Below are 20,710 nucleotides of genomic sequence, written 5' to 3' on the forward strand. Positions count from 1 at the left end.
CAATATGCTACATCTCAATGTGGAGGATGAATTTGATGATTTATGAAAATTGATTTCACGGATTTTTTTTGAAGCTCTGTACAAAAAACGCTTTTTTCCAAAAAAAAAATGTTCTGATTTTCAACTTACATATTAAACATCTTTATATGAATGCAATTGCGTCCAGGGAGGGAGGGGTAAAGAGATGACACCCCTCCCCCCGCCAAAAAAAAAAATAAATTAGAAATATCAGCCCCCCCCCCCCTCTGCACTTTTAAAAATGAATTACATTCCCATTGAGATTTTTTACCCCCCCCCCCTAGATATACCACACTTTTCTGGGATCTTGCTGTGTCAAGTATCAACTGTTGGGAATATCAAAGGATGACTCCATGCAAAATTTGAGCCGGATCCGGCCAAAACCGGCCGTGAATTTTATAAAAAAAACGGTTTTTTCCGGTTTTTAGGGAATATCTGTAAATCGATTCAGCTGGAGCAAAACCGGTTAAAGGTACAAAAAATTTTACTTCACATGAAATTTAGCCAATGCAATTGCCTACAAAAATGTACTTCATCATCAACTTGATTGGACAACTCTTTCCCCTCATGAATGTCCATTAAAACTTCGGAAACGGCAAAAATCGCCAAAAATCACGCCTTCGGCGGCGAATAACGGCTAAACGGTCAGCCGGAGGCGAATGAAACATAAATAAAGAAATGTCCGCCTCAAAAAGTTGTTCAACATCAAAGAGATGCTTGAAGTCTCTAAAACGACTCCTTCCCCTCCTTAAAGGGGAAAATCTGAAAAAACGTGATTTTCAAAAGTATGCCCACTTCGTGGGTGTGGGGGGCACTGAACCCGTCACCCCAGGGTCACCTAATATAAAGTCTAGGCGGCCCACAATGCTGAATTTTTACCAAGTGAAAGTCTTGTGTCATTATCTCTTATGAGAAAAAAGTTATTAATTAATTAAAATTTCAAATTGTGATTTTTTGATGGATTTCTTTGGTGAAATGACAGGCCGGTCAATTTTTAGGCCATTTTTTGCGGTTTTTGGGCCATCACCCCCAAACTGTTTTAGATAATCTCACGGGACCTTTTGCCCGACCTAAGTCTGGTTATTTGTGAGGTCTAAGAAAAAAAATCCCGGAGTGGATGAAGCACGACGTCGCTGCGCACCGTCAAAAATCGCTGGTCGGCTCATTTTGCCCCCTCAAACTCTCACCTCGTGCCATTTTTCTGTGTAAAGATTATAATTATAATGTTTTGTGTAAGTCTGATTTTTTTCCTAGACCTCACAAATAACCAGACTTAGGTTGGGCAAAAGGTCCCGTGAGATTATCTCAAACAGTTTGGGCATGACGGCCCAAAAACCGCAAAAAATGGCCTAAAAATTGACCGGCCTGTCATTTCATCAAAGAAATCCATCAAAAAATCACAATTTGAAATTTTAATTAATTAATAACTTTTTTCTCATAAGAGATAATGACACAAGACTTTATCTTTTTATCTTTATGTTTTTGTAGGCAATTGCATTGGCTAAATTTCATGTGAAGTAAAATTTTTTGTACCTTTAACCGGTTTTGCTCCAGCTGAATCGATTTACAGATATTCCCTAAAAACCGGAAAAAAACGTTTTTTTTATAAAATTCACGGCCGGTTTTGGCCGGATCCGGCTCAAATTTTGCATGGAGTCATCCTTTGATATTCCCAACAGTTGATACTTGACACAGCAAGATCCCAGAAAAGTGTGGTATATCTACCCCCCCCCCCCCCCTAAAAAAAGTTAGGACCTCCTTGGCAGAACCTACACATACAGTATTTTATAATAAATTAGTACTTCAAAACAAATGCATATTGCCATTAAAACAAATAAATATTAATTATTGCAGATAAGAAAATGTATCAATGAATACCTAAGTGAAATCATTTGAAAGCTTGTGTAAATAATAAACACCACAATTACAGGGAGAAGGGAATAATGATAACATATGAATTATTTCTTGACAAAAATACTTAATTTTTAGAATAGATATGAGATTACTTGGATGTTGCACCAGATTTTATGTACTCAAATAAAGTGATACTCTAAGCTGGCTAAAATAAGGATACATCCACCTCCTTTACTCTATCCCCTCCTCTCGTACTGGAAGAACGATCTGACCAATAAATAACTTTTAAGCTAAAAATCATTACATATGAAAAATAATCTTTTATATCAGTTATTTAAAACTGGAATCTTGAGAAAAAATTGTAATAAAATATTTTTAACAAAATTGACGTTAACATTACCTTCCCCTTGATAGGCCCCTAATAATGAGTGGAGTAGGGGCTAGTGACACAGTGTCCACAATGAATGGTGGCGGCAAGAATGAGGGGGGTGATGCCACCCCTGATGCCACCAAAGATCAACTGCCAGTCATGAAGAATGAAAACAGAATATTTGGTAAGTTTTACTTCTGATTAGCAGGGATCTTAAGGGATAAGTTGATTGCTTTGCTCCCCTTAATTATGATTAATAAAATAACCCCTTATATAGATGTAAATTAATGGTGTAACAGTTTGGACACTGTTGATTTGTACAAACTATCATAAACCAAGTTTTTAAGCAGAACCAGTTTTTAGGGAATGTGATTCAGACAAACAGTTCTTAGTGAAAATTTCATTGCATCCCTCTTTCCTTATTTCTCCCCCTTCTTACCCATTTCCCGTCAGCTACACCAAAAAAATAAGTTTTACACCAACTTAACGCCAACAAAATATCTAATTTTTGGTAATTTAAAATGGAATTAATTGCCTGAATCACAGCCCCTGGTTAGAAAGTGTTGAAGTTAAATATAATTTACGCATCAAGGTCCCCTGAGTTTATTACACATTGAGCTGAATAAACCCAGATAGAATAGCTATTGAGATTAAGATATTGTACTGTAAATTGCACTGGTGCCCAAAGTTTTATATCTAGGCTGTCTCAAAAACTTTGAGCACTTCTATTGAATTTGTTATTTGTGGCTCCAAAATAAAAGTGTCCAAGTTTTTCTTTTCATCCAATAATTTTAATCTACAGAAGGGGTAATTTTGTTTATCATCAATCATTTGGGAATGTGAATCAATTTATCGTCCATTGTTGATCCCTTAAGATCCCTGGGTATAATTTTCAAAAACTGAGTTTTATCGTGCTCATAGTATGAAGTATTAAAATTTGACCCATTTTTGTTTTTCTATCTTCTTATATCATTTTAATTAATAGTTTGCAAGTGAATTGTCATTTCTTTGGTGTTTATACGAAATTTTAAAGGAACATTAACCAGCTAGCTTCATATGTTTGTATCTTACTGTTTAATGTTTTACACATTCCACTTTGGGGATGTATGTCTGTCTTCTGTGTGTGTATTTGAAGGATCTCGCAAACCGATATGGTTCTTCTAATCAGTGAGGTTTCTTATTTGTCTTAAGAAGGTTACAACTATTTTGGGGGAGGGTTCCTCTCAAGAAAATTCAAAACAAATCTCAATCAGAAACAAAAAAATTTTTCAAACTTAAATTAAAAATGTACTAATTTAGATTTTTAAAAATAATTATTTAAACTTTTGTTCGTTTTGTGTGAATAACAGCAAATAACACTTGTGAAATAATTTTAAATCATGGATAAAAGAAAAGTGTTTTATGCTTTTTTCTTTAAAGTTTTATTTTTTATTTTTTGGATATTAGGTAAGGCTACATGTAGGTATTCATTGCCATTTTTCTACTTACATTGTGATTCAGTTTACTTTTAAATCTAAAGCCATGTCTTTCATGTTTTCAATAAATAAGGTATAGGTTTTACTTTTCGCTTTCACATAAAATGGCTGTTAAACACTGATAACAACCACCAACTTCATTTTAAAATAAATTGAAAATAAGGTGAGATATTTTTTTATTATGCCTAATCCCTTCGGGAGGCCCTAACCTAACCTGAACTAAAGTAATAAACGAATATACCTCTTTCCCTCATATTTAATTTGCTTATAAATTATTTTTAATTATTAATTTAAACGTTCCTTATATTAATGTCTACCTATAAATATTTACAATTATTAACCTATTTAATTATCATTTCATCCATATTTTAAATTTATTTAATAATTTCAAAAAATCCTCAGTGAACGTCTTATAACAATTAAAACAACAACAACAACAAAAGTTTAAATAATGTAAAGAAAATCTTCCAATTTTAAACTTGAAAATCAACGAAATGTAATGTGATACTCATCAATATAAATCCTAATATGTGAAAATATGTGATTTCTGTAGTTTTTTTTTGTGATTTATATATCTACAATCTACATAATTGAGAAATAACTTACACGAATAATGGTTGATTATTCAGATACGGGTAAGGTTTATTTGAAATTAAACAAGGATGAAAATATACATAAAAGCGAAGTTCAAGAAATCAAAAATATGTTTGACGTTTATTTATATGAACTTTCTTTTGTTTTGCTTAAAGTTCATTAAATAATTGTGCTAGGAATCAACTCGGTAGATATGAAATCAATAATTTATCTCAAAATACGGGCCTTTAAATATAATCTTAGAGTTGCTACGCTCCTTGGAATTTATTAAAGTAAATTCGCTATTATGATATTTATATTGATATCTTATTGTTTCACCTAGGTTTTCTGAAAAGTTTGTCATGGAGGAGTTTGGCCTGCGTTACAATTTACTTTCTTGGATATTTCAACTTTAGTCCAGCATGGATTATTACTCCCTTGTTACTTAGTGCAGCTAGGTAAATATTGGATATTTCAACTTTAGTCCAGCATGGATTATTACCCCCTTGTTACTTAGTGCAGCTAGGTAAATATTGGATATTTCAACTTTAGTCCGGCATGGATTATTATCCCCTTGTTACTTAGTGCAGCTAGGTAAATATTGGATATTTCAACTTTAGTCCAGCATGGATTATTATCCCCTTGTTACTTAGTGCAGCTAGGTAAATATTGGATATTTCAACTTTAGTCCAGCATGGATTATTACCCCCTTGTTACTTAGTGCAGCTAGGTAAATATTGGATATTTCAACTCAAAGAAAAGTGTTTAAAATCATAGAAGGGTTATAACCATAAGATTTTATTTAATTTTTGTAGATTTTTTTTATATAGATAAAGGATTTTTTACAAAAAACAATTTAGGTGATCTGACGACCCTCGCCGATTTAGCGATCGTAAATTTTTTAAAGAATCCACTTCAGGGCGGAAAAAATTAGGTTTTTATAATTTTTCATTAAATTATTCCAGGAAAACTATTTATAATATGATGCTCTATAATACAACAAGGAACTGTGAAAAAATTAAATACCTAACCAATTTTTTTTAGAGCCCAGTACAAGAAAGAGAAGAAGCAAAGGTTGGCGCATGCCAGAGAAGCAGCTTTGACCAATGAACAGGCTACCATTGAATCCAGGTAATGTTACTTGTCTTCCTATGTCTAGTAGCATAGCTACCCTACAAGTCTTACAGAATGTCTGTTGGACATTTGTCATGTGTGTTACATGACTTTCATACAACAAATGCCTAATTTGGAGAGTGAAAGATTTTTGAAATAAAATACATCAATTTAAAACTTCTATATTTTATTTAGATATTTGCATGTAAAAAGCATTTTTTCCTAATATAGATATATTATGATTGTGTTATTAAATCCAAGTTTTTTTACAGACATGATTTTTTATTCATTTATTTTTATTTCTGCATGATTTTTAGACATCCAAAAACATTTAGGTATTAGTTTAAAAAACAACATCCATTAAAGCTTAGCTCAACATAATTGACAAGATCACAAATTAGCATTAATATATAATATACATATATTGAATGTATATTAAATTTAAAAAGTCTAGAAATTGTTCTGAGCTGGATCTTTAAATCATTTAGTGGTGCGCCAGATCGGGGCGATCAAGATCGGCGCACCTGATACCAATCTTTAAATCAAAATGGCATAGGCGAACCGGCTCACCCAGTGGTGCCGCGGCGCGGCAGTTACACTAGATGAGTGTAACAACCGCGCCAGATTGGGGTGAACCGTATTTAATAAATAAATATTTTTTTCAGTTGGTTTAATATTTTTTTGCAAAACTATCGTGAAAACATATCTATAATTATTTTTGAAATAAATTATTTATTGTTTTATTAAAAAACAATATATAACTTTAGCCGTGTCACGGCTAAAGTTATAAAGTTGTACCGGCGCTGATCGGACCGCGCCAAAAATCTTTTAAAAATCAATGTTTATTAGTAGTGGCTGTTGCGCGCCGTCAGCCCACCTCCGGCCCACCTCTAGCGCACCCCGATCCGGTTCACCACTAAAATGATTTAAAGATCTAGCTCTGTTTTCTTTTGTTCAAACTGAAAGAAACAATATATAATTTTAAAATTCTAGCATATTTTTTTACAACTAGAGCTAAGCGTTACATTAATTGCAAATAAAGCTTCAAACGACAACAACTAATTTTAATTTAAAGCTGATTAGTTGATCCTAATTTAAAGGTTTGGACGGAATGTATCTCTGTGTAAAGATTGTAATAAGAATTCCCCTGCCACGATAAACTCCCCGTAAGAATATTGGGGTATAGTCTCTTTCATGGCAACGCCCCTTAAGGGGCGTTTCTTCGTAATTTCACAGTAGGTTTTCTCCTATTTCTATTTTACGCTGCGGGGGGGCTCTAACCCTGCGGAGCAATCACCTAACCCAATATAACCTAACCTAACATAACCTATAAAAGCCGTTTTCAAAATACGATAAATCGCCCATTAAAGGGCGTTGCCACGAAATGGACTATACCCGAATATTGTAACATATGTTAAATGTTATGTTGTGTTTTTTTCTAAATGTTTTTCATATTTTATTCTAACTTTATATGGTAAAGGATAAATCAAACTTCCAAGACTATTTGAACTTGTATTTTAGTGAAGTTTATCAGAACCTAGGCATTTTAAAACAGGACCATATATGTAATAGATTTTCCAGTATGGCTTTGAAACCGATTAGTATCCACTGGATAAGAACTGGTTTTCAGCCATTTATGAAACTTAATATTATCTGATTAATTTTAAGCATTTAGACATGTTATACATATACATATATATTATATATAAAAACAAAGGTTTAAGATTATTTTGGTAAAGGATTCTTATTTTTTGTACATAGCTTTGTTTTATTTTATTGTGTATATTTTATTATTGATTTTAGTTTTTATGTACATGGGTGTTAGGTTCATATAGGCATTTGCTTATAAAAACAAATAATTCATAATACCAATACTCAATAATATACTGTGTGTAAATATGTCATGTTCGCTTATTTATTATTGCTATTTTTGAACATTTGTACATAATGTTGATGTGCTTGTTTTTTTTTATATCTGTAATTATGTGAATTAGCTTTTGATGTTACTAAACAAACAAAATTTTGATAAACTTTTCAGATTAAAAAGTTAATTTTAGCATCTTTTCTCTTTCGAAATAGAGTTAACCAATAAAACAGGATTTTGTAGGTCAATGATTTCTATTTTTAAATTGTTGGTAACATAATGATGGTTGATGGGTAAATAAAACTTAATTTTTTTCCCAATCGCCTCACTCATCTAGTAGTATTCCATCTACTAATTCTTAAATGTAAAGTGAGTGTATTCTTTTATTCAACCTTTGTTTGCACTCTTATTTTAACATTGAAAATAATTGTTACTCTCCTACAAATACAATGATGAGTTTCCTATGAATATTTTTATTTTATTTAGAATGTCAGTTGAGGATTTACCCAGCTGGGTTTTCTTCCCAGATAAAGAGAGGGCGGAGTGGATTAATAATATTCTCAAACAGGTCTAACATTTATTTTTTTCTCTCACAAAATCTACAGAAGGGGTATTCTTGTTTATCCTCATTCGAGATGTACATATATTAATAAATCGTCCATTGTCTTATCCCTTAATATCAATGATAGCCATTTTCTTTAAAATATGGTAACAACTGCAGTGAAATATTTTTTTCTTTAATTCTGATTAGCTGTCTATATAATATGCTATAAACCTTTAATAGATCGCTGTTTTAAGAAATGTATCATATTAAGTATCTATTGTTTCTTTTATGAACAAAAGAGTATTTCTAAAAATCACTCATAGTGTACAATGTAAATTGATCTTTTTAAAAAAACACAGATCTAGAAAATGTTTATAAGTGTTCTTTTAGCTTTGGCCTTATGTGAACAACTATGTTAGAAGAACCCTATTTGACAGTGTTGAACCCATGGTTAAGGATATTCTTAGGGGATACAACCTGAAGGTATGTCAAATTTCTTTTGACGATTTCAAGAATAAAAGTTCTTTAATAATTAAATCGTTTTTCCAATAAAAAAAAAAAATATCAAATTTCTGTCTGAATTAATAATAGAACTTTATAATGCAGTAAAAACTTGACTAAAGTTTATAGTTTTTTCAAATGTGAAAAAATGAAAAAGTTTACAAAACACATTTTCACAACAATAAAATCCGACAATATTAATGAATATTGAAATCAATGTAATTAAAAGATTACCATTTTGTAAATTGCTAGTAGAAAAGTAATTATTAATGATTAAAAAACGTTCATTATCAACCAATAACAAGTACTTTTTAGGGATTCCGTTTTGACAAGGAGCATGTTCATCTGGGACAGATACCTCCCAGAATTACTGGAATTAAGGTAAAAACTAGAAATATCTAGATTCAGCAATTGAGAATTATTTCTATGAAACCCTATGTACTTCATATTTTGCTGCACTGCTGACCAATAATAATATCCTTGTATATTCTACATCAATTTTCCTAATTCTAATCAAATTCCAGGTATACAACGACAAAGTTACTAGCCGCAAGGAGATTATTATGGATGTTGACATTGTGTTTGCCAGCGACTTAGAGGTCGTCTTCTTTCTTAAACTCATCAAGGAAAGGATATGATAAATTTTAGACACTCTATATGAATTCATACAAAAGTTGTTTGACAATCGCTATTACTTGGATGTTGCACAAGAATTTCCTGTACTTAGATCAGGGTTTCGGATCCGCATTGATTTTTTGCGGATCCGGATCCGGATCCTCAAAATTTGGTCAGTGCGGATCCAGATCCGGATCCTACCAGATCCGATTCCGGATCCTTGACAATAAAAATAAAATCACCAAACCTTTCAAAAAATATTTATTCTTAATTCGAAGTCAAAAATACTTTTAATTTTCAAGTCTTACCCTAAACATTAAAGATTGGCTCTTATCAAGAGAATGTCTGAGATTTTATATAAATTTAGGTAGATTTTTCCATTTTTTCCGCATTTAATATGCGGATCCTTGCGGATCCGGATCCAGATCCGGATCCGAAACCCTGACTTAGATAAAGTAATACTCGCAGCAGCTAAAACAATGATACCACCATTCAACCCCCTTTACCCCATCACTTCCCCTCCTACTGGAACGAACTGAACAATAAATGAGGTCCATATCAGGATTTCATGTACTTTGATAAAGTAATACTAGCATCTGGCTAAAATTACGATTCACCCTCTTTACATCAATTATCCTCATACTAAGCTGGATCTTTAAACCATTTTAGTGGTGAGCCAGATCGGGGTGAGCCAACTTTCCACCAATGAGAGCACAGCATTTTATGAAATGCCGCGCTGTGATTGGCTGAAATTCGGCGCACCCCGATCTGGCTCACCACTAAAATGATTTAAAGATCCAGCTCTGGATGAACGAAATGACCAATAAATGACACGCAAAATAGCAACCAAAATTAAGGACAATTTTCCCTTTCATATACCCTTGCAAATGAAAAAAAATGTATTTCATATTTGTAAAAGATACTTAAGTTTACTAAAGTAAAAACTAAACATTGATTATCAACTTCCAATTTATTATATTTAATGATAAAGGCGAAAATTTCTGAACTTAGTGTTAGAGGAATGATGAGGTATGGTTTAATATTTAATTTTTAAAAAATATAAAACATTAATATTTTCTTAATAGTCCTATTTTGTGGGCTTTAAATATTTATATGAAGTCATGTTTGTATTTAGGATTGTTTTCACACCTTTGGTTTCAGAAATACCGTTAATAGGTAAGATTAATAAAAACAAACAACTTAGGGTGTCCAAAAGGTGTATATTATAATGTATATTAAATAAAACAAACATAATACTTACATTTAAACTTATGTAGCTAATATTTTTTTAGGTGGAATCCAAGCCTATTTCCTATCTGTCCCTGAAATTGATTACAAGTAAGTAAAAGTTCATACCTACCATTATTTAAAATTCGGTAGTAACAAAGTTTTTGAAAAAAAACACCTTTTTTGTATTTAAAAATATACCGCTATTTCAATTAGAATACATTATTCAGTCTTGGAGGTGTAGCTGGTGCCTTAGAAATTCCTGGACTCAGCAAAATTGTTGAAAACATTGTCCTACAACAGGTGAGGTGATTATTTGTTTTTGAGTAGTTATATTTACACAAAGTCTGAAAACAAAAATTACGGAATTAGATAACAAAAGTTTAAAATCTTCACGGTTAAAAGATGTAAAGTTTTTGTTTGTTTTAGATAAGAAACTTTATTGTGCTGCCCAACAAGTTTGTGATGCCTCTGGTTCAAACCATCCCTAAACAGGATCTTGTCTGTCCAAATACTGCTGGTGTTCTCAGGTAGAAATAATGTTTGTCCTTCAGGTTCTCGCAAATAGCTGGTTCTATAGTTTATTACTCACGCATATCTTTATTTCTTAATAAACAAATATTTATAATTTATGTATTCATGACTTTAAAATAGCATTTGATACAGTTACTATAGTCCTTTCAACAAATATAGTTAAAGTTTATGTATTCTGTACTTAAAGCAGTTACATCAATAATTTATGTAAACTTGGTGTTTGGTATGATTATCTCCCTATTGAAATTATTGTCTCTTATATCGCCGGTATGAATTGAATTAAACGTTAAATTTAAAAAATTTAGGGTAACCCTGATACGTGCCAAAGAATTGGAACAGAAAGATGTTGGGCTTGGTATTCTAAAGAAAGGTATCTTATATTTTGATATATATTTTTTTGTTGTTACGAAGAAACGTTATTATGTTAATTTTATTTTAAATAGTTAGAGAATGGTTATCATAAAATATTTTTCTTTTTGCAATATTTTTAAAAAGTTTTGATATTTTGGCTCAAATTTAGAAGATATTTTAGGCATAAAAATACCATATGTACATTTTCGATTCATATTTATCTATAGTTTGATATTTTATTTATTTGAGGTGGATTAAAGAAGGTTTTTACAGGTTGGATAATAAACCCCTTGTATCATAGAATTTATTTCCTAACATTTTACCCCTGTTTTATTAAAGTATAATGCCAAATTAACTTTGTTGTCCTGTTACAGATATAATCACAATTTATATTAATAATAACAAAAGATCCACCTTATTATGGATTACTTTTATAAACCTTCACTAGTAATTTTCTATAATGGCCCCGCCCAAAGAGGTGATTTGAAGTCCTATATATTTATCATTCTTTAAGCTTTAGAGATATTATCTACGATTTATAAATTGTACTTAACTGTTACAGGAATCACCATGCAAAGTTACGAACGTATAGACCGTTATTATAGATTTTAAAATATGTTGTGTTGGCAAAAAACACACGTAACCTTACGTGTTTTTCAGCTGTTGTTGGGGGTCAACACTTGGTAGAATTGACGACCTTTTTATCTGCCCCCTAAATATTATTTTAGAGTTATTTTACTTGTTGGTTATATATTATATCCGGAGTAAAGCTAATCTACAAAATATGATTATCACCAAAAAATTTGTTGTTGATTAAAAAGTTAATTTTTTAGATATTATATGCTTTTAACTAATAATATTACTGAATAGTTCTTGTTAATGCTAACTAAATTAACCTTTTTTTTTTAAAAAAACTTAATTTTGTAATACCAATTTAAAATAATGTAATATGTTTAGGCTTAAAATAAATATAACTTAATAGAAATTTCCCTTAAAGTTTTTTATTAAATTGTTCATCTTTTGAAATAAAAAACGTTTGGTTGTAGACAAAAATTGTAAAAAAAAAATTATTTGATAGGTACAAAAGTACAAATTTATTTTTATGTTATAAGTAAGATTTCTATGTTTTTTGGTTGATTTTTCAGGTTCTAGTGACCCCTACGCCATTCTGACTGTGGGGGCCAGTACTTACAAGACTAGGGTTATTCAGAATAATTGTAATCCAGTATGGGATGAAACTTATGATTTCCCTGTAGGTTAGTATTATTATTATATTTAGTAGTGAGGCTACTCTACAAGTATAACTATAGTACTAGGGTTATTCAGAATAATTGTAATCCAGTATGGGATGAAACTTATGATTTCCCTGTAGGTTAGTATTATTATATTTAGTAGTGAGGCTACTCTACAAGTATAACTATAGGACAAGGTTTATTTAGAATAACTAGCTGCTTCGCCATTAGAGGCATCTACGGTCACTTGAGGGGTAGGGATGAATTCGACAACCCAATCTTTGTTTTAGATTTTTTTTTAAAGAATTATTTCTTTTTTTTTTGGGGGGGGGGGTATATTTTTTTATGGGAGATTTCTCTTGATAGTGTTATGGTACCTTCCCCCACAATAGTTTTAAACCTTCCCAGGACTTGTGAGAAGCTTCATTGTAAAGGTTTGAAGAGCAAGTGTAGGGTTTGGGGAATATAAGCTACCCCATCTCTTAGCAAAAAGGTTTGTATTAATCTAGAGCTTTCACTATTGATATTTATTAGTTATATATCAACGAAAGAATTAAAATTTAAAAAAATTGAGGGGAGATATATTTATCTTCCATTGTCTTATCTATGTAAGCTTAGAGAGTAAGTAATAAAATACTTTTTTTATAATTTTAGAGGTTGTGCATGGTCAAGAGTTTATGATGGAGTTCTTCGACAACGATGATGGTTATGATGACGAGTTTCTTGGCCGCGCAACTGTCCGCACAGCAGCGGTTGCCGACAGGCATAGACAACTCTAGATTAATGATGTTACATTCAGAGTCCTCAAAGTTTTTAATAACGTTTCTTATTTGTTGGCTTAACAACTTTGGGGACTTCAGTGAATTTTGATTGGTTGATTAAATTACTTGAGTCTTTAAACGTCTCAACCTCTAATTTTAGACTACAGGAAGGGTAATTTTGTGTATCATCATTGGGTATGTACATCAATTTATCGGCCATTGACTTTTCCCTTAGATCTCTTCTGATGGCAAAACTCACTCATCTTTAATCAAAGCTTGTTTAAAACCTAAGATTGTAGAATAAGCTAACTGATACTTAATCTATAATTGTCTATGGTAACCAGGGGAGAAATCAACGGATTCTGGGTAGATCTGGAGGAATGTACAACTGGCAAAGCACAGGTACAGTAGAACAGGACAAACAAAATGTGTCAAATGCTTTTGAATATTTTAAAAATACATATCTTCTCAATAAGCAATTATAAACAAGTCAAGGGAACTAAATCTTTTATTATTCAAAACAAAAACATTCTCCCCTCAACCGGTTATCATAAAACCTTATTCTGAAAGCATCAAAAGTATAACCCATACGGTTCTCCTTTACAGTGTTGTATACATTAGTAAATAAACCCTTTAATGTTAGTTTGACTATATTACAGCATTTGATGATATACTAAGCTTAAATTCTTATGCCTAGGTATAAAGAGAAATATATTAAACATGAAAAAATTAACTAAAAAACAAAAACTAATCATAGTATACTTTTAATAGTACCCTTTTCAAGATATTTTTTTTTAGATTTCACTGAAATGGCTACCAGTTACCCGAAACCAGTCTATTGTCAAGTAAGTTTCAACCCTCATTTATTATTTATTAATACAGCTATATAGTTAGCATAGCGTTCTCTTGGAAGAATATGGAAAGGGAGTTTTTTAGATATGTCCTATCTATAAAAATAAAAAAATAAACAAGGATGACAACACTAAAAAAGCAGAGGGAAGAACAAACGAACAATAAATATTGTAGACGTAGAGTGTCAAAACTTTATAAGCAGAATATTTGAATTGAATATTAGTATCGATTATAGAGTTGCGACGCTTCCCAATCGTACATAATTATTATAGGAATCATCACGCAAAGTTTGATATCGATAGGATATTTCTAACATATTTAAATAAATGGAAAGACTTATCCGTTACAGACGGACGGACCAATTCTAATTTTAAAAAGCTTCTCTTTTACATGAAATAACAAAAAAAAATTCTCATTTATATCTAACATACTTATCATGGATTTTTAGTACATAGTTAGTGTAAATTTTTTTGCCTTTTTTATCCTTTCTAAAAAGGGCATTAAGTTTTCCCTTCTTCCACCAATTTAAAAATTCTAAGTAAGTTTAATTTAACAAAAAAACTCTAACTTGGCTTTAATGATAGTTGGGGTAATGGAAAGAAAATAAAGTTGCGGGTTTCATCATATTTTCACAGAAGCTTTTAAGAGGTTATTTAAGGTTAGGTTAGGTTAAGTAAATGTTAATGAATGCCCCGCCGCAGGGGCTAGAAATAGGAGAAAAGCTATTGTGAAAATACGACGAAACCCGCAACTTCGTTTTCTTTCCATGATCCAATGGTTCTTACAGTTTTAAAATCATTTAATCTAACTTAGTTACTAATAACAAGGTTTGTATGTCTTTAAACGAAAGTACAGAAGGCGTTTTTTCATTTTAGAAAAGCATCTGTTTTTTATGAAAACTAAACTTTTTCAATATTTATTTTTTAGAGAGATTGCGGAAGCTTCTGATAATGAGAATACCAAGTGTATTGTTCACATCTATATTGATTCTTGCTCAGGTTAGCAATAATTTTTACCAATTGAATTTTGGCATGTTAAAATTGTACTTTTGATTTTAAACTTAGGATTATTTTTCCTGTAACAGTTAGCTACGATTTAGAAAGCAAATCAACTCTAGAATCCTGAACGTCCATTAAATATATTTTGATTTTTTACAATTGTTCTATATTTAGGGTCTGCACGTCCGTCCGTCCATACGTAACGGTTAGCTCATAATGACATGTTTGAATTGTCCTATTGATTTCAACTTTGTTCACATCTATATTGATTCTTGCTCAGGTTAAACTTTGGATTAAGATTCATCTAACAAATATATTTTCTTAAAATGTTTAAATAACTTTTTTGGTTGTTTTAGGATTGGATGACCCTAAGAATTCTGCGTACAAGCCGAGTCCTTTAGTCCAACTTTCTTGTGCTAAGGTATTTTTGATTATTCTTTTAGTTTACTTCAAGTTATCCTAGTTCTGCTTTTATAATCACCCCCCCCCCCCCCCCATCCCTTCGTACCCACTTCCCTTTAGTTACATCACAAAACTTGTTTAACTCTAAAATTACCCCCAAATTTCTGGCAATTCGAAAAAGAATACATTTGCTGAATTACAGCTCCTAGTCTATTTTACTGACTGATACATTTTTATCCAGGAGAGCCGGCAGACCTGGCCTAAGGCAGTGACAAGTGCACCAGTTATTGAACAAGGATTTGTTTTGCTCATTAGAAGTCCCCACAGTGATGATATTCATATTAGGTAGGAAAATATGGTATTTTCCCTTAAAGTGCCTTGTTGAGCACAGAAATCCCCCTCCTCTATTTTTAAGATAAAGTGAAATAAGAAGGCTGTAGATTTTTGTCCCCTTATGTCAGGTTAGGTTTGATTATATTGGGCACTGGGTAGCCACTACCCCCCCCCCCCCCTCAACCCCACTAAAAAACATAACATATGGAGAAAGCACAATTTGACCTGTAAATTTCCTATTAATTCAGGTTGAAAGCTGTAACTAATTAATAGGAATTTATTTTTATTTTGTATGGCTACTAAACATTTGTTTGTCCATCCATGTTTTTTTTGTGTTTCACTACTTCTGGATGTTGTTATCCTTGTTTAAAATATTTCAGGGTACTTGATACAGCAAAGCAGAATAATTGCATCGGAACTGTAAGTATAAATGTTTGGGATCTAATCCAACAACCTGGCATGGAATATCCTCTACAACCTTGGATTCTAAAGGTATTATACACTTTATTGTATGGAAGCTATTCTACATGTAGGTTGTCTGTATATGATGCATTTCGACTCATACCTATTGTCATTTGGTCAAAAAAAGGAAAAAATAATAGAATTGGCTGCTATACAGAGAAATGAAAGTCTTTAGGATTGGCTACAATACCCTTTTCATTGTAGAACTTTTATGCTTATCATTATGTTTCTAGAGTTCTAGCAGAGATGCTAAGATAATGCTGAGTGTATCTGTACGAGGTATAAAGCCAGCTCCAAATCCAACTTCAAAATCTCCCAGAGAACAAACTCCTCTCATTGAAAGTAAGATTTTTTGGTTGCAGAGGTATCCTACATTTGAAGTCTACAAAAGTCTCAAAATTATACTTATTCATATCAATTTTCTAAATGATTACCTATATACTACCTTTGTAAAAACATAACTATGGATCTTTAGAAATTACAATAGCTTAGAATATGACCAATTGACACATTAGCGAACAAAAACAACTGGGTATTATTGCAAAACTTCGCATTTTAAAACAATCCAAAATTAGAATGCAATGTTTTTATTTTTAGCTCCAATCCGGTCAGGATCACAACGTAAGACATCGGTACAACAGAGTGAAATGACCAGAGGTATGATGGACGAAACTGTGAGACCTGGGACAATTAGGCTTGTAGTACACCAGGTATTTACATAGATAGATAGTTAGATAGATAGATAGATAGATAGATAGATAGATAGATAGATAGATAGATAGATAGATAGATAGATAGATAGATAGATAGATAGATAGACAGACAGACAGACAGACAGACAGACAGACAGACAGACAGACAGACAGACAGACAGACAGACAGACAGACAGACAGACAGACAGACAGACAGACAGACAGACAGACAGACAGACAGACAGACAGACAGACAGACAGACAGACAGACAGACAGACAGACAGACAGACAGACAGACAGACAGACAGACAGACAGACAGACAGACAGACAGACAGACACACACACACACACACACACACACACACACACACACACACACACACACACACACACACACACAGACAGACAGACATCTTATTGTTGGCCTTTCATAGTATTCAACCTAATTAACAATTGTTTAAATGATTTTAGGCTGTAGAATTGGAAAAGAAAGACATTGGTGGAAAATCTGACCCGTACTGTATTGTAGAATATGAAAATTTTAAATCTGAGACTAAGGTAAGTCGATTTGGTTGTGTGTTTGATTCAATCTTAAACAGAGACAGTTTAGAAGTATCTAATGATTTATGTCAGGTCCTTATATGTATGTATGCCTAATTCATTTATCTGACCATCTATCTAAAAATATATTTTGAAGTAATTTTCTGTAGGTATGTAAGAATACCATATCTCCAATATGGAACCATGAAGAAATACTATCTATCTATATTAATATCTGTCTATGTATCTAGGTATGTAAGAATACCATATCTCTAATATGGAACCATGAAGAAATACTATCTATCTATATTAATATCTGTCTATGTATCTAGGTATGTAAGAATACCATATCTCTAATATGGAACCATGAAGAAATACTATCTATCTATATTAATATCTGTCTCAGTGTCTATGTATCTAGGTATGTAAGAATACCATATCTCCAATATGGAACCATGAAGAAACTATTAAAGTGCAAGAACATGGAGACAATACTATTTATATCAAAATCATGGATAAAGATAAAATTGGAAAGGTAAATAGATTTTTAAGCTAACACTTTAGGAAAAACTATCTGCTACACCATCCACCCCCCCCCCCCCCACACTTTCAATTGTAGTTTTATGAAAAAAAAGTTTCTTCACCTTTGAAAAGGGGAGGAAGTCTAAAATAATAAAAATATTTTTGGTATTTTTGGTGATTATTCTTGGGAGGGTGGTGGTACCCTCCCACAAAATAGTTATAAACCTTCCCGGGATCTATGAGAAGCAGCATTTTAAAAAAGAAGAACCATATCGGTTTAGCGGTTGTCAAATCCTTAGGTAGAGACAGACAGGCACAGATCCTTTTACTTTATTATAAGGATGACACATAAATTTATGTTTTTCCAGGATGAACCTCTTGGTATAACATCAATTGATGTGAGACAAGTTTCTAAAGTTGGAATTATGGCCAGGGTAAGTTTGTTTCACTTTTATTAAAACTAGCAACTACAAGGAACATTGTATCCGAAGGAGTAAAAAAATAGCCTAAACCCAAACTTAGACGTAAAAATTAAATAGCATAAACCATACAGCCATCTAAATGGATAACTCTATTGTGTTGGTAGTTATTGGATTTCTTAACTACAGACAAAAAACCCTTACTACTTTATATGATAAGATAATCAAAATGTAAAGATTCAACTTTAAGATTTGGAAAGAAAAAGGCAAAATTCAAGAAGAATTAGAAATTATAGTTGTATTAAAATTGTTTTATCTTACTTTCTGCAAATTAGAGTTTATAAAAATGGAATAGGTACTAAAATACATTAAATTTTGGAATTTTTTGAAGGTTTGGGACAACCTATGTGATTGTAAGAGTGGAAAGGTCCAATATTCCGCGGAGTTTATTCCACTACACCCCACCATTCCAGAGGTAACATCATTAAAACTACTAGCAGTCAGGGAAGAGTGTAAATTGATTTGAATTTTGGTTAGTTAAGATTTTTTTTGTCATTTTATATAATCAAAAACCCAGAAATGTAAAATATTTACGAACAAAGCTACATATCTACCCTAATTTATAAATCCGCTCTGCTAGAAAATATTCAGAGGAATTTTGAATCGGTCTTCCATTTACATATATCTGAAAACATGGAAAAATTGTGGCTCTAGTGGCTAAAAAAATAATTTTATAATGGATAATTTCTATAATCTATTCTCAAGATCTTAATGTACACATACCTATGTTACTACAGGAGGAGTCCAAAGAAGACACGATTGCAGCCAAACCACCTGCAGATAACCTAGACACCAACACTACTAGCCAACCTCCAAGTTATAATTCTGCTGTCAACAATGATGATTCTGTTTTTCTTTCACCAGCAGCTTCCTTCAGGTAATAAATACATACATTGTTTCCAGGGATCTAAAGGGATAAGACAATGTCCGATAAATTTATGCACATCCCTAATGATGAAATACAAAGTAACCACTTCGTAAATTACGATTAGTGGTATAATGTTTAGACACTTATCTAAATGAACCAATCAATTAAATAAAAGTCTCCAAAGTTGTCAAGCCAACGAATAAGAAAACTTTATAAGACTAGTGCAATAAACAGGCCAGTGTCCCCTCTCTTCCTGCATTTTGTCTAGTAGTGATGCTTATATATAATTATGCCATGTCTTTGTTGTAAAAAATATGAAAAAGGGACGTTCTTTAACCCAAACACTTCACATATATTTTAAATTCAATAGTTTAGTTTGATGCTGATTTTTATTGAAACAGTTTTTTCAACAATTTATAAATCTTCTCCCCAATATTTGTATTGCTTTCAAGCTTCAAAATGTGTTAGATGTTACTAAGAAAGCACTGTGGAAGGACTTTTTATTTAGTACCTTGGAGAATAATATTTTGATAATTTTGTATAGATCTGGTTTAAGTTCAGTTGATTCCAACCCTGGCATGGCAGAGACAGAACAACAGGTATGATTAAAGAGTGGTTTCGTTTAAAGAAAATGAAAAGACAAGAACAATGAACATAATTAGTAGCATATCAATAACAAGAAAACAACACTTTTAATAAAAACAACATTGACAACATCAAAAAGAAGCAAAGAACCTTCCAAAAAAGACCAACTTTTGCCGATCGTTTCTTACTTTTAATTGAAAGTTTTTATTATTCCATATTGTTTGTATGTTTCGACTTGAAGGTGCATCAATTCATCTACAAGATTTTGCCCCTAGCAAAATTGTTTTGATGCAGTCTTAAACAGTAAAACCCACAAAAAATACTTAAATACCTTTTTAATGGTCTTATTGTATATTTTGAATATTTGTTTTACCTCAAATTTTTTTTAGACATCTTCATTACCAGCCAGAGATCTACTTGATGAACTACCTGACGAAAATACAAATGAAAACAATGTTGATCCAACAGCGGATCTAAATAATCAAGCAGCTGATTGTATTAATGTTGATTTAGGAATGTATAATGTATATTTACCAAAAATGTTGTTTAGTTAAAAGTTTTGCAACATAATATATTTTCAAAAATATTTTGGTACATATTATGCTCTAACTTTAAGAACAGCTATTCCTAAAAAAGTTTTAAGACAATAGAGTCTTTTCTTTAGATAAAATATCACTTAGGTACTTAATTAAAAACTGTTTTAATCCTAGCCTTTCTACAGAATCCAGGAATCCAAGTATTTTGTGTTACAAGTAAAGCTTGCTATAAATAATTTTAAAAACTTTTGTAATGTAAATATACACCCCTGTTATTAGTTGAGGATTCTGAACCACAAAGAGATTCTTTAACTGGCATTCAGTTTGATGTTAATCTAGGAATATAATTTGGATTTTTAGTACAAACAAGGATGACAACATCCATAAAAGCGAAGCACTGAAACGG

The 20,710-nt window shown here is 31.8% G+C and overlaps 1 protein-coding gene across 5 annotated transcripts; it reads left to right on the forward strand.

The window, feature by feature from the left end:
• Nucleotides 1-2,287: 2,287 nt before the first annotated feature.
• LOC145323717 (extended synaptotagmin-1-like) lies at nt 2,288-20,670 on the forward strand. 5 transcript variants are annotated; one of them, XM_080166188.1, is made up of 32 exons: nt 2,288-2,426; nt 4,634-4,748; nt 5,335-5,421; nt 6,504-6,569; nt 7,754-7,835; nt 8,202-8,294; nt 8,628-8,693; nt 8,837-8,935; nt 9,916-9,956; nt 10,063-10,103; nt 10,220-10,265; nt 10,385-10,457; nt 10,584-10,684; nt 10,994-11,058; nt 12,185-12,295; nt 12,926-13,034; nt 13,377-13,434; nt 13,831-13,877; nt 14,812-14,882; nt 15,239-15,303; nt 15,526-15,629; nt 15,998-16,109; nt 16,313-16,421; nt 16,677-16,789; nt 17,246-17,332; nt 17,736-17,849; nt 18,205-18,270; nt 18,647-18,730; nt 19,053-19,192; nt 19,728-19,782; nt 20,158-20,277; nt 20,580-20,670. In XM_080166188.1, exons 1-32 carry the CDS (start codon nt 2,297-2,299, stop codon nt 20,649-20,651), a joined length of 2,742 nt encoding a protein of 913 aa, XP_080022314.1. In that variant the 5' UTR covers nt 2,288-2,296; the 3' UTR covers nt 20,652-20,670. The 5 variants fall into 5 exon arrangements, with proteins under 5 accessions (XP_080022314.1, XP_080022315.1, XP_080022316.1 ...); XM_080166190.1 differs by lacking the exon at nt 2,288-2,426 and adding an exon at nt 4,123-4,352; XM_080166189.1 differs by lacking the exon at nt 6,504-6,569.
• Nucleotides 20,671-20,710: the final 40 nt, after the last annotated feature.

Source organism: Acartia tonsa, chromosome 7, assembly GCF_053477335.1.
Source record: "Acartia tonsa isolate MP-2025a chromosome 7, ASM5347733v1, whole genome shotgun sequence".
Classification (NCBI taxonomy): Eukaryota; Metazoa; Arthropoda; class Copepoda; order Calanoida; family Acartiidae; genus Acartia; species Acartia tonsa.